The following is a 13,848-nucleotide window of genomic DNA, read 5'->3' on the forward strand; positions in this document are numbered from 1 at the left end:
TCGCCTCTCCTGTCCCTTCGCCTGGACCGCAAACATCTCACTTTTCCCCATATTTAGTTTATATCCCGAAAACTGGCCAAATTCCCCCAGAATCCTCATGATTTCTTCCATCCCCTCTGCTAGGTCTGATACATACAGGAGCAGGTTGTCTGCGTAAAGCGAGACTGTGTTCCACTCCACCCCGGACCAGCCCCATGAAGCTCTCAGTGCAATTGCCAACAGCTCTATGGCTAACGCGAACAACCGTGGGGAGAGGGGGCATCCCTGTCGCTTCCCCGGTGCAGCCTAAAATAGTCCGATGTGTTCCTATTCGTCCATACGCTCGCCACAGGAGCCTGATACTGCAACCTGACCCAGTCAATAAAGCCCCGCCCAAATCCAAACCGTCCCGGTACCTCCCACAGATATTCCCATTCTACTCGATCAAAGGCCTTCTCTGTGTCCATTGCGACCACTACCTCCACCTCTTTACCTTCCGGGGGCATCATGATCACGTTTAACAGCCTGCTTACATTGGCCACCAACTGCCTTCCCTTAACAAACCCCGCCTGGTCCTCCACAATAACGTCCAGAACACAATCCTCAATGCTCGAGGACAAAATTTTGGCCAGCAGTTTGGCGTCCACATTCAATAGTGATATTGGCCTGTCGGACCCACACAGCTCCGAGTCCTTGTCCCGCTTCAGGATCAGAAATTGTGGCCCATGACATCGTCGGGGGAAGCACCCCTCTCTCCCTTGCCTCATTGAATGTCCTCATCAACAGCGGTCCCAATATCCCAGAGAACATTTTATAAAACTCCACTGGGTACCCGTCCGGCCCCGGGGCTTTACCCGACTGCATGGCCTTCAGCCCCTCCACTACATCTTCCATCCCGATCGGGGCCCCCAGCCCTTCTACCAGCTCCCCGTCCACCTTCGGGAAATTCAGCCCCTCTAGGAAGTGGCTCATCCCCTCCAGCCCAGGTGGGGGTTCTGACCCGTACAGCCTACTATAAAACTCCTTAAACACCTTATTCACCCCTGCTGAGTCTCCCACCAGGTTCCTGTCTCCATCCTTTACTTTCCCTATCTCCCTGGCTGCCTCCCTCTTTCTAAGCTGCTGTACAAGCATTATGCTGGCCTTCTCTCCATGCTCATAAATCGCCCCCCTCACCTTTCTCAGCTGCTCTAACGCCCTCCCTGTGGTTAACAAGCCGAACTCCGCCTGTAGCCTCCGCCGTTCCCTTAAAAGCCCTGCCTCTGGGGTCTCCGCATATCTCCTGTCTACCTGTAGTATCTCCTTTACCAGTCGGTCCGTCTCTGCCCTGTCTACCTTCTCCCTGTGGGCCCGTATCGAGATCAGCTCCCCTCTAACCACCGCCTTCAATGCCTCCCAGACCACCGCTGCCGAAATTTCCCCCATGTCATTGACCTCCAGGTAGTTCTGAATACATTTCCTCAGCCGCCCTCACACCGCTTTGTCAGCTAAAAGACCCACGTCTAACCTCCAGTGCGAGTGCTGGTTACTGTCTTTACTAACCTGTAGGTCAACCCAGTGCTGGGCATGATCTGAGATTGTGATCGCCGAGTACCCCGTGTCTACCACCCCCGTCAGTAGAACCCTGTTCAGAATGAAGAAATCAATCCGGGAGTACACTTTATGCACATGTGAGTTGAAGGAGAACTCCTTCTCTCTCGGCTGCCCATACCTCCATGGGTCCACCCCCCCCATCTGCTCCATGAATCCTTTTAGTTCCTTTGCCATTGCTGGCACCCTGCCCGTTTTTGAGTTTGACCAGTCTAAACCAGAACATAAGAACTAGGAGCAGGAGTAGGCCATCTGGCCCCTCGAGCCTGCTCTGCCATTCATTGAGATCATGGCTGATCTTTTGTGGGCTCAGCTCCACTTTCCAGCCCAAACACCATAACCCTTAATCCCTTTATTCTTCAAAAAACTATCTATCTTTATTTTAAAAACATTTAATGGAGGAGCTTCAACTGCTACACTGGGCAAGGAATTCCATAGATTCACAACCCTTTGGGTGAAGAAGTTCCTCCTAAACTCAGTCCTAAATCTACTTCCCCTTATTTTGAGGCTATGCCCCCTAGTTCTGCTTTCACCCGCCAGTGGAAACAACCTGCCCGCATCTATCCTATCTATTCCCTTCATCATTTTATATGTTTCTATAAGATCCTCCCGCATCCTTCTAAATTCCAACGAGTACAGTCCCAGTCTACTCAACCTCTCCTCGTAATCCAACCCCTTCAGCTCTGGGATTAACCTAGTGAATCTCCTCTGCGCACCCTCCAGTGCCAGTACGTCCTTTCTCAAGTAAGGAGACCAAAACTGAACACAATACTCCAGGTGTGGCCTCACTAACACCTTATACAATTGCAGCATAACCACCCTAGTCTTAAACTCCATCCCTCTAGCAATGAAGGACAAAATTCCATTTGCCTTCTTAATCACCTGTTGCACCTGTAAACCAACTTTTTGCGACTCGGTCAATACCTGTATTGAAGTCCCCTCCCATGACCAGCTTATTATCTTCCCCAGCATCCTCTTTATAAATTGCACATCGTCCCAATTTGGCGCATGCACATTTACAAGTACCACCTGTACCCACTCCAATTTCCCACTGACCATAATGTGCCAGCCTCACACATCCGAAAGTATTCTTCCCGCCTCAAACACCGCTCGCTTGTTGATCAGGATCGCGACGCCTCCAGTCTTTGAGTCCAGTCCCGAGTGAAAAACCTGTCCGACCCAATCTTTCCTTAATCTAATCTGGTCAGATACTCTGAGGTGCATCTCCTGCAGCATTATCATGTCCGCCTTCAGTCCCCTCAAATGCGCGAACACGCGTGCCCTCTTGACCGGCCCATTTAGCCCTCGAACATTCCAGACTGAACAATCTAGTTGGGGGGCTCATCGCCCCCCCCCCCTTCACCGGTCAGCCATCCCCTTTATTGGGCCAGTCTCCAGCTCACGCCCCACGCCTCCACCAGCCCGCCCCCAGGCAGCCTCTGCCCCCGACCTCCTCTCTGTCCCTCAACAAAACCCCTCCCTCGTCAGCAGAACATCCCCCCCCGCCCCGCTGCTAGTAACAGCACAATGTAAATCAACCCCTTTGATAAGCCTAACATCTGTTCACCCTCCCACTACACGTCCGTGAGCTAGTCCACCAAGCTAGCTTGGTGGCCCTGGCCCCTGGCGCCAGACATTCTCCCACCTACTGTCCCCCCTTCCCGTCCCCGCTCATTCATACATATTCAAATGAAAAACAATCCCAACACAACTGCCCGACAAAGGGGAAAAAAAACGCGCTAAACAGAAAAGATCAAGCAAAAGATCCAGCATCTAACAAACACACCTCCATCCCCCAACAGTGCAAATGTAAACTTTAATTCACTCAGCTCTGCAACTGGCCCCAAATCAATACAGAAGGCATTACAAATAACATCCATAAAACAAGAAACCTTTTTAAACATGAACTTTGCAGCAAACTCGTATGTGACCCGTATGTGACCCAGAGACAGTATGTGACACAGCAATCCGAACTTCACCTTTTTCTTAAAAAATGGGTCGACCTAGGGCACCACGGTGGCGCAGTGGTTAGCACTGCAGTCTCACGGCGCCGAGGTCCCAGGTTCATTTCCAGCTCTGAGTCACTGTCCGTGTGGAGTTTGCACATTCTCCCCGTGTTTGCGTGGGTTTCGCCCACACAACACAAAGATGTGCAGAGTAGGTGGATTGAACATGCTAAATTGCCCCTTAATTGGAAAAAATGAATTGGGCACTCTATATAAAAAATAAAAAAAAATGTTTTTAAATCTGTGTCTGCTTAGCCCATAAATACGCTCCTCATCCAAATACCTGTGGAATCTCACCACCATTGCCCTCGGGGGACTCTCCCATTTGCGGCTTCCTCGCTAGGGTTCTGTGAGCTCTGTCCACTTCCAAGGGTCGGGTGAATGCCCCATCCCCCAGCAGCTTCTCGAAAATGCCCGCTATGTATGCCCCAGCGTCCGCTCCTTCGGTCCCCTCCGGGAGCCCAACGATTCTCAAGTTCTGTCGGCTGGACCTAATCTCTAGGTCCTCCACCTTATCCAGCAGCCTTGTCTGCTGGTTTCTCAGCATCCCCACCTCCAACTCCACCACAGTTTGATGTTCCTCCTGGTCAGCCAGTGCCTTCTCTACTTTCTGGATCGCCCAATCTTGGGCATCCAATCTAAGCTCCTGCTGCGCAATTTCAGGAGCGCTCTTCTATATTGCCATGGTTGAGTTTGGGTATCTGTTTTCCAAGATGCAGGGAAGATGACCAGGAAATGATGATGGAGTCTACTGGGCAAGTGTGAAGTACGCTAGACAAGGGTCAGTGGGGAAGGGTGGATCTGGGCCTGGGAAAAGGTCCAAGGTTCAGTAGGAGGGCCGGGCTGGCGTGTCTGCAGAAGGAAGCCAGACTGTGCAGACATCAAGGGAGGCAAGGAGGAAATGCGAGTGTGCAGGGATATGGGAGGAAAGGAAGAACCTTTTATGTTATCATGGGGTTCCTGTAGTTGGGTGGAGGAGAGGGTTTCCAGACAGGGTGGTAGGGTCAGTTTTGTCTACGGTGGGGTCCTGAGAGTTGAACTGAAGGTACCGGGCAGCTGACTGAAAAGTCACAGTGAGAGAGAGAAGTGGGATGCGGTAGGGTGTCAGGTGCACAGTCATGGTTGGGTGATGGATGGTCGTGGGGGCTGTCAAGGAAACAGAAAGCACAGATAGTAGCAGGGGTCTGAGTGGACATGGGAGCGATAACAGGTGTAGGTTGAGAGGGGAGAGCAGGCATGTGGGGGGCATTGATTATAGACTAAAAGGTAATGGGGGAGTGGGAGGTTGTCGGGTAATAGGAGAAAAGTAGTTATATCAGGTGTGTCTAAGTTATCTGGGGGGGAGATTGGTGGGTGTCAGGAGGAGGGTAGAAGGTGGTGGAGTGAACCTGAAATGTGACGTGCAATATTTGTCTTCTTCGAAACAGTCATTCTGGAAATATGACCCTTTGAAGTGGAAGGCAGATTGTTTTGGGTGGGTGGAGTTAATGGTGAGCACAATTGGCCAGTGAAAGGGACACTAATAATCACAGGTTAACTGGATGCAAACCGTGTGCAGTTGTGTCTCTTCTCTATGATGAAGCCCACACAGCAACAGGTTTTCTCCCTCACCCCTGAGTCTCATAAGATCCTAGAAAGATCAGGAGCTGCCATAAACCCTGTGGTAAAGTTGTCCAAGCAGGGGCTAGAGAATAGATGGAAGGAGGAAGGGAGGCATGGGTTAACACAACAAAGTGCCAATTTATATCCTACAAGGTCCCGGCTCTTTAGCTACACATTTATTGATCTACTAGTTCAGCGTACTAAATGGCAGATCCCCCACTGTCCTATGGCCACTGTCCCATGGGGTGGAGATTCTAAACCACCCTCTTAAGTATTGAAATTCCTACACATCTCTATCTTTGATGGCCTTTGTCTTACACTGAAAATGTGACCCTTTGTTCTGGACACTCCAGCCGGACGGCACGATGGCACAGTGGTTAGCACTGCTGCATCACAGCACCAAGGACCCGGGTTCAATTCTGGCATTCGGTGACTGTGTGGAGTTTACACATTCTCCCCGTGTCTGGATGGGTTTTCCTCCGGGCTCCGGTTTCCTCCCAGATCTACAGGTTAGGTGGATTGGCCGTGATAAAATTGCCCCTTCGTGTCAAAAGGTTAGGTGGGGTTACAGGGTTAGGGCGGAGGGGTGGGCCTAGGTAGGGTGCTGTTTCAGAGGCTCAGTGTAGACTCGATGGGCCAAATGGCCTGATTCTGCACTTTCGGGATTCTATGAGTAACATCCTTCCTGCATTTGCTCTCGGAGCTTGGTGAAAGATCTTTATGTTTCACTTTGATATCCTCTGTTCCCTCAAGAATGTACACCTATTCTCCTCTCTCTTACCTCATAGGACAATCCCACAGTCCCTGGAGTGATTCTGAATGAACCTTGGTCGTAATCTACACTCAATCCCTCTTGCAATCAAGGGCAACTTAACAGTTGTCTCCTTACTTGCCACCTGCATGTTATCTTACGGTTACTTTTGAACAAGGACAGCCAGGTCCATTTGGCCTTCCACATTTATCATTATGTCAATACCTAGGAAAGACTGGTTTTCTATTACTCAGGCGACAGTGGAGGGCCTTGCACTTTTGACCTTTATACTCCATCTGCCATGTTCCTGGCCGCTCACTTACTTATTATGTTGTTTTGCATAGCAAATGCACAAGATGTTGCTCCATACTGCGATTCAGAATTTTATTTGTTGTGAAACTGGGATTGATACTTTTTAGTTGTAATTGATGTGCATCCTCCTCACAACTTGCAGCAGGGCACCAGCTTGGCATGCAATGACCTGGCTGCAAACTTTGCGTAGACAGCATTCTCAGAGGGCTCAAAAGCCAGGGGCGGCCTGATGTGTGTCCAGGCCGCACCGTCACGAGTGATGGCCACGGCTTAAAACACATTCAAGTCAGGATTCTCAGTGATGACACTGCTGCTTTTATGAGAAAATAAATGGCATATCGGTAGAACCACGTCATTGGAGGCTGATGGGGAACGAAGTACGACACCATTAAATTTTCGCAGCCATTGCAGAAACTCAGAATAATGAGAATACAACAAACCTAAACTCAGTGCAATTAAACATATTTAGAAGTGTGAATCCTATACAGTAATTATACACCTGTGCCTTCAATTTTCTATTATCTAGGTTGTGAGGATTTAAAAAAATAGTTTTGGCAAATGTTGTGTTCTATATAAAAAAGGCTGAATGTCTGTTAGTGTGTTTCAATTTTTAATCAAGCTGGGAGAGTTAAGAGATAAAGGGGATAGAGGTGGTATATTAGATTTATGATTAAATAAGTAAAGTTTAAAAATTTGCATTGGGAGATAGATAGGGACTTGGATTTTCAGTTGTTCAATTTCATTTGTGGGATTGTCCTATGAGGTGAGAGAAAGGAGACTTCATTTGTAAGCAAGGGAAGGTTATGAAATATTTAAAGAAATATGCTGAGCTGACTTGTGTTGGCTGTGTGGCAGTGATTTCCCAGGAACAGCTCTGTGCTGGAGAAGGTGCAAAGTTTGAATCATCTGTCCAGTCAAGCCAATAAACTTAATTGTTGCAGAAAGTAGGTTTGTTTCTGAATATCCTTGGAGTTCCACAGCAGAGTGGAAGTGAGTGAGAAGTCATGTGGTATACCTGTATTAAAGTGTCAGCAGGTTTATTTGTGGGCTCCACTGGCACTGACCTGCGCTGCTATCTCCGTCCTGGCCACCTTTGTTAGATAAGGGTTCACCTGCTGCCATCCCTGGGGAATGGGACCTCCCGCCTCTCCCAAAATGGCTTGAAGGAGAACATGCAGGGAGCTGTAGGACCACTTTACTGCTCTGCAACATTCTGCTATCTTCAGTAGATGCCCCCTTCTGGAATGGCAGCCAGGCTGATACTTCTGGTTTGCAGTGAGGTGAGTGCCCATTAGACCATAAGAAATAGGAGCATAATTAGGCCACTCAGCCCATCAAGTCTGCTCCGCCATTCAATCATGGCTATGTTTCTCATCCCCATTCTCCTGCCTTCTCCCCATAACCCCTGATCCCCTTTAAGTAGGGTACCCCGATGTAAGGGCGGGGTTAACGACATCCTACATGCCACCTGTGTCAAGGCCCAGTGCACGGCAGCGGGTGACAACCGCCTCCCCATCCCGGGGTGCAGGGTGGCCCGGCTCTCCTTCACTGCGTCTAGCAGGGTCAACTGTTCAGTGAATCGTGGTGCCGCTCGTCATGCTACTGTCATGTTGGCTGGGATTGTGTGTGTGGGGAATAAATTGCTTATATGCAGCTGCTGCAGCTTGTCAGCCTCTCTCGTGCCAATTCCCAATCCGAGCAATCAGACACCGTTATTCATTGGAATCGATCATGTTCCAAGTGGTGCCGGTGCTAGCCCCTTAACTGCCGGTGGGTTGATCTGGGAACGGCACCAATTTTGCTGTAGTAGAACACCACCAAATTAGCTCCAGCGTCGACACTTAGTTTCTGGCACGGAGAATTCCACCGTTGGAGTTTCAATGCAGTTGCTCGATCTGTATCCTCAAATGCCTGTGTACATCGGTACAGAGTTCCTGCTCTCGGGGGCATTCATCGGGTGGCTCACCACACGGTAAGAGAAAATGTGTGTGGATTTCCCCACCAAGTAATTCTTGTGTGCTTATTCTCAGACATGGCATTTGATGTTCAATGAACATTAGCTGAGATGACCCTACGTTTTTCTTCAAATCAGTATGGGTAGCACAGTGGGTAGCACTGTTGCTTCACAGCTCCAGGGTCCCAGGTTTGATTCCCGGCTTGGGTCACTCTCTGTGTGGAGCCTGCACGTTCTCCCCGTGGGTTTCCTCCCACAAGACCCAAAAGACGTGCTTGTTAGGTGAATTGGACATTCTGAATTCTCCCTCCGTGGACCCGAACAGGCACTGGAATGTGGCGACTAGGAGCTTGTCACGTAACATCATTGCAGTGTTAATGTAGTGTAAGCCTACTTGTGACAGTAAAGATTATTATTATGTTGTTTTGCATAGCAAATGCACAAGATGTTGCTCCATACTGTGATTCAGAATTTTATTTGTTGTGAAACTGGGATTGATACTTTTTAGTTGAAATTGATGTGCAGTCAAATGAGAATTATTGGATATTGCGCATTCTTGTATCTCATGGTTTGCTTTATCCTAAGTAGGTCAACTTGAGTTAAAATGTAATGGATCATTAATTACAAGTTTTCTTATAATCATCACAATTTTTGTTTTGTTTGACTCAGTTAAAATTCAAACCCTGATTAAAATGTAACCATCGTTGATAATGATTTTACTGGTTCCAATGACTTGCATTAAAAAAAAGGTTTTGTGTTTACAGTTATGCTGCAGGCAATTTGGAGCCAAAGTTTTGTGACACCAATTCAAGGGAGTAGACTTGCACCCTAAGCCAAATGTCAGTTTGCGCATTTTGAATCAACTAAGGAGTGATTTTGAGAGTACTAAAACGTGCAGCATAATGGCCCTGTAGGACCTTTGAATGTTTTTCGATTCAATTATTTAAATGAAGCTATATTTCTTTAGGTATGAAGAGAAAGCTGCAAAGGGCCTAGACAGATACAATTTACAGCTAAAGAAAGCAATGGAAGGAAATCCTCATCAAGAAGAAGAGAAACAACCAAAATTAGCCCCAGCAGCTAAAATTATTAAGAAGCAGCACAATGCACCACTTTCAAACCAGCAAATTTTGGAGAAACTTTTCCAGTCACAAATCCATAAGAAAACCAACTTGGAACCACCTTGTAAGACAATAGATGTTCCATTTTCTTTAAGCCATTTGAAAAAAAGGCTCGAACAACTTTCCAAAAGCCATGAATCAGGTGCTGAAAGACTTTGTCTCATTAATTGCTTGACTTCTTACAATGGATGGATAGTTGCCTCTGAAAGTAAGCTGATGGTGCTAAATCCTTTTCGGGTGGAGGAAGCTCTACTGTTTAGACGACTGATGGAGAATCACATTTTTCAAACCGAGGCCCTTGATGCACCTCTAGCTCTAACTAATAGGTATTATAAACGTAATTAAAGTATATAGAACCTTTTTAATTTCTTAGAATTTTAATATCAATGTCAAAGTTTAGAATCTGTGCAATTTGTTATCAATTCTCCCTGAAATGAATGACATCAATTTTATAAATATTCAGTTCCCATTGATCTCATGGCGCTGAGGTCCCAGATTCAATCCCAGCCCCGGGTCACTGTCCATGTGTAGTTTGCACATTCTCCGTGGGTCTCACCCCCACAAAGATGTGCTGGGTAGGTGGATTGGAAACGCTAATTGGGTACTCTAAATTTATTTAAGGAAAGAATTCGCATTGATTTTTTTCAGGTCAAATTTTTGATATAATTAGGGTTTTGAAAAAGATTTTAAATACTCTTTCTTGAATCCTACTTTCCATAATATTTGCAAAGTAAGATCATTTAAGCTTTGTGTGTGTGTGCTACAGAGCAACAAAACGATACAATATACAGTACTTTGCTGTATATTGCTTGTTCATTGCTTCTATCAGTTCCATAGATCATAGAATTTACTGTGCAGCAGGAGGCCATTCGGCCTATCGAGTCTGCACCGGCTCTTGGAAAGAGCACCCTACCCAAGGTCAACACCCCCACCCTATCCCCATAGCCCAGTAACCCCATCCAACACTAAGGGCAATTTTGGACACTAAGGGCAATTTATCATGGCCAATCCACCTAACCTGCACATCTTTGGACTGTGGGAGGAAACCCACGCACACACGGGGAAGACATGCAGACTCCGCACAGACAGCGACCCAAGCCGGAATCGAACCTGGGACCCTGGAGCTGTGAAGCAATTGTGCTATCCACAATGCTACCGTGCTGCCCTTACTACATCTATTGTTATGGGCCAGGGTTTAGAGAATCCCAAAGTGTATCATGGAGTTCACCTGACCCACAACTTTTAATAGATTATGGTATGGGGAATACACGGCCCACTCTACAGGCGTGGTACAGCAGAAATGGAAAAGGATTTTATAAAGCAAAACAATGTTTATTCTATGAACTCAAGTTAACCTTTTTAAAACATACAGTGAACATCTTAGCAACCATTAATTCAAATACAACCCCCAAAGAATGCAACATTAATCCTTTAAGCTTTCCTTTTCACATCCATAAGACTTAAAACACCTTTTACCAGAAGCACATCAGGTTAAAGGCACTACTGTTATTAGTTTTAAATCACCAGGATCGATTTACAGTCTTTAGATGACAGAGAGAGATTCATACACCTACTGGCTGTGACTGCAGCTATCCAGCTCTGAAAATGAAACTAAAACACACCCTGCAGCAAACAGTCTAAAACGAAAGTAAAAAGCTGACAGACAGCCCAGATCTACCCAGTCTCTGACATCACTGCAGTAATATACACCCATTTCATAAAGGTACTCTCACATGACACCCCCCCCCAAGAAAAAATAAATAAACCATCAACTTCATTTTTCACCTTTTCACCATTCTTTAAGAAATGCACAGAGTAAATATACTTTTTCGTTTAAAAAAAAAAAACACATGCAAACAGGTACAATAATATGGTCCATTTTTTTTGTTCTTCCTCCAACTGAAATCCTTCCTGATTGACAGTCTCTTGGAACAAGAAGGTCTCTGCACGATCCGTCCATTTCTCTACGCCTCGGCATTTCTCTTTAAAGTCAGATACTTTAGTTCAATATGATCGCAGAGTCCCTTGTAATTCTCCAACACAGGAGAATTGATTATCACAGCTTTCAGGCAGTCAAATGCCTGTTGAAAGTCCACTGTCCACTGAAATGTTGACGTTTCTTCCGCAAGCTCATCGGTGGAGCAATCACGGTACAAATATTTTGCACAGATGTTCGATCAAATCAACTCATGCCAAGAAATCGCATTATTTCCCTTCATCTCGAGGAAATCGGAAACTCCTCAATAACTGTTGGTTTCACATCCCATGTGACCATTCAACCCTGTCCAATTGTATGGCCAAGGAAAGTGACTTGGGCTTTTCCAAATTCACTTTTGGCTAGGTTTATCACCCAACCCGCCTCCTGAAGTCTATCGAATAACTCCATCAAATGTTTCAAATGCTCAGTCCAAATTACCAGATTGTCGATGTATACCGCACAATTGGGTAATCCCGAAACAACTTTGTTAGTTAATCGTTGAAATGTGGCTGGTGTGTTTTTCATGCCAAATGGCATAACTTTAGAACATAGAACACAGAACATTACAGCGCAGTACAGGCCCTTCAGCCCTCGATGTTGCGCCAATCTGTGAAACCACTCTAAAGCCCATCTACGCTATTCCCTTATCGTCCATATGTCTATCCAATGACTATTGGAATGCCCTTGGTGTTGGCGAGTCCACTACTGTTGCAGGCAGGGCATTCCACGCCCTTTCTACTCTCTGAGTAAAGAACCTACCTCTGACATCTGTCCTATATCTATCTCCCCTCAATTTAAAGCTATGTCCCCTCGTGCTAGACATCACCATCCGAGGAAAAAGGCTCTCACTGTCCACCCTACCCAATCCTCTGATCATCTTGTATACCTCAATTAAGTCACCTCTTAACTTTCTTCTCTCTAACAAAAACAGCCTCAAGTCCCTCAGCCTTTCCTCATAAGATCTTCCCTCCATACCAGGCAACATTCTGGTAAATCTCCTCTGCACCCTTTCCAATGCTTCCACATCCTTCCTATAATGCGGCGACCAGAATTGCACGCAATACTCCAAATGCGGCCGCACTAGAGTTTTGTACAGCTGCAACATGACCTCATGGCTCCGAAACTCAATCCCTTGACCAATAAAAGCTAACACACCGTACGCCTTCTTAACAACCCTCTCAACCTGGGTGGCAACTTTCAGGGATCTATGTACATGGACACCGAGATCTCTCTGCTCATCCACACTGCCATGAATCTTACCATTAGCCCAGTACTCTGTCTTCCTGTTATTCCTTCCAAAATGAATCACCTCACAGTTTTCTGCATTAAACTCCATTTGTCGCCTCTCAGCCCAGCGCTGCAGCTTATCTATGTCCCTCTGTAACTTGTAACATCCTTCCGCACTGTCCACAACTCCACTGACTTTAGTGTCATCTGCAAATTTACTCACCCATCCTTCTACGCCCTCCTCCAGGTCATTTATAAAAATGACAAACAGAAGTGGCCCCAAAACAGATCCCTGTGGTACATCACTAGTAACTGGACTCCAGTCTGAACATTTCCCATCAACCATCACCCTTTGTCTTCTTCCAGCTTGAATTGGTATATGCCACATGGAGTCACAAAAGCTGAAATCTCCTTCACCCTTTTGGATAAATGTACCTGCCAGTAACCTTTAAGTAAATCCAGTTTAGAAATAAAAGCTGATTGTCCCACTTCTCAATGCAATCCTCCAAATGTGGGATAGGGTTAAGAGTCCGTTCTTGTAACTGCATTAACCTTACTGTAGTCTACACACAACCGTTGGGTACCGTCTGGTTTTGGTCCCATCACTATGGGTGAACTCCATTGGCTGCAACCCACTTCAATTTATGCCATTTTTAAGCATACTCTCAATCTGTTTGTTAACCTGTGCCAATTTTAAAGGGTTAAGTCTGTATGGATGTTGTTTGATTGGAACAGCATTTCCCACATCTACATCATGTATAGCCATTTTAGTACTTCCCAATTTATCTCCACAAATATACCCATGTGATGTCAATAACTTTCAGGTCAGTCCGTTTTTCCTCAGGAAGGTAACTCAACAATTTATCCCAATTTTTAAGAACACCCTCATTTTCCAATTTAATTTGGGGTATCTCAAATTCACAGTCTTCTGAATTTGGTTCATCACTTTGAGTTAGAATAATTAAAACCGCCTCCTTTTTCTCTCCTTTCCTTTCAAAGTACCTTTTAAGCATATTCACATGACACACCCGGTGAGTTTTCCTTCTATCTGGTGTTTTTACCACATAATTCACCTCATTTAATTTCCTTTCAATCTGATAAGGTCCACAAAACCTAGCTTTTAAAAGTTCACCTACCACTGGTAACAATACTAAAACTTTATCTCCACTGGCAAAACTACGAACTTTGGATTTCTTGTCCGCTACCACTTTCATCACATTTTGTGCAACTTTTAAATGTTGTCGAGCCAATTCACCTGCTCTATTTAATTGTTCCCTAAAATTTGACATGTAATCCAATAATGTAATTTCCGATTTCGCACTCACCAA

The 13,848-nt window shown here is 46.0% G+C and overlaps 1 protein-coding gene across 9 annotated transcripts in view; it reads left to right on the forward strand.

Moving 5' to 3' along the window:
- Nucleotides 1-13,848, forward strand: part of pms1 (PMS1 homolog 1, mismatch repair system component) — a 189,704-nt gene that overhangs the window by 158,684 nt on the left and 17,172 nt on the right. For all 9 annotated transcript variants that reach the window (XM_072478183.1, XM_072478199.1, XM_072478217.1 and 6 more), the window contains one exon: nt 9,162-9,641. In XM_072478183.1, coding sequence (XP_072334284.1) covers nt 9,162-9,641 — 480 coding nt within the window. The remainder of the gene's footprint in view (nt 1-9,161; nt 9,642-13,848) is intronic.

Source organism: Scyliorhinus torazame, chromosome 2 (assembly GCF_047496885.1).
Source record: "Scyliorhinus torazame isolate Kashiwa2021f chromosome 2, sScyTor2.1, whole genome shotgun sequence".
Classification (NCBI taxonomy): Eukaryota; Metazoa; Chordata; class Chondrichthyes; order Carcharhiniformes; family Scyliorhinidae; genus Scyliorhinus; species Scyliorhinus torazame.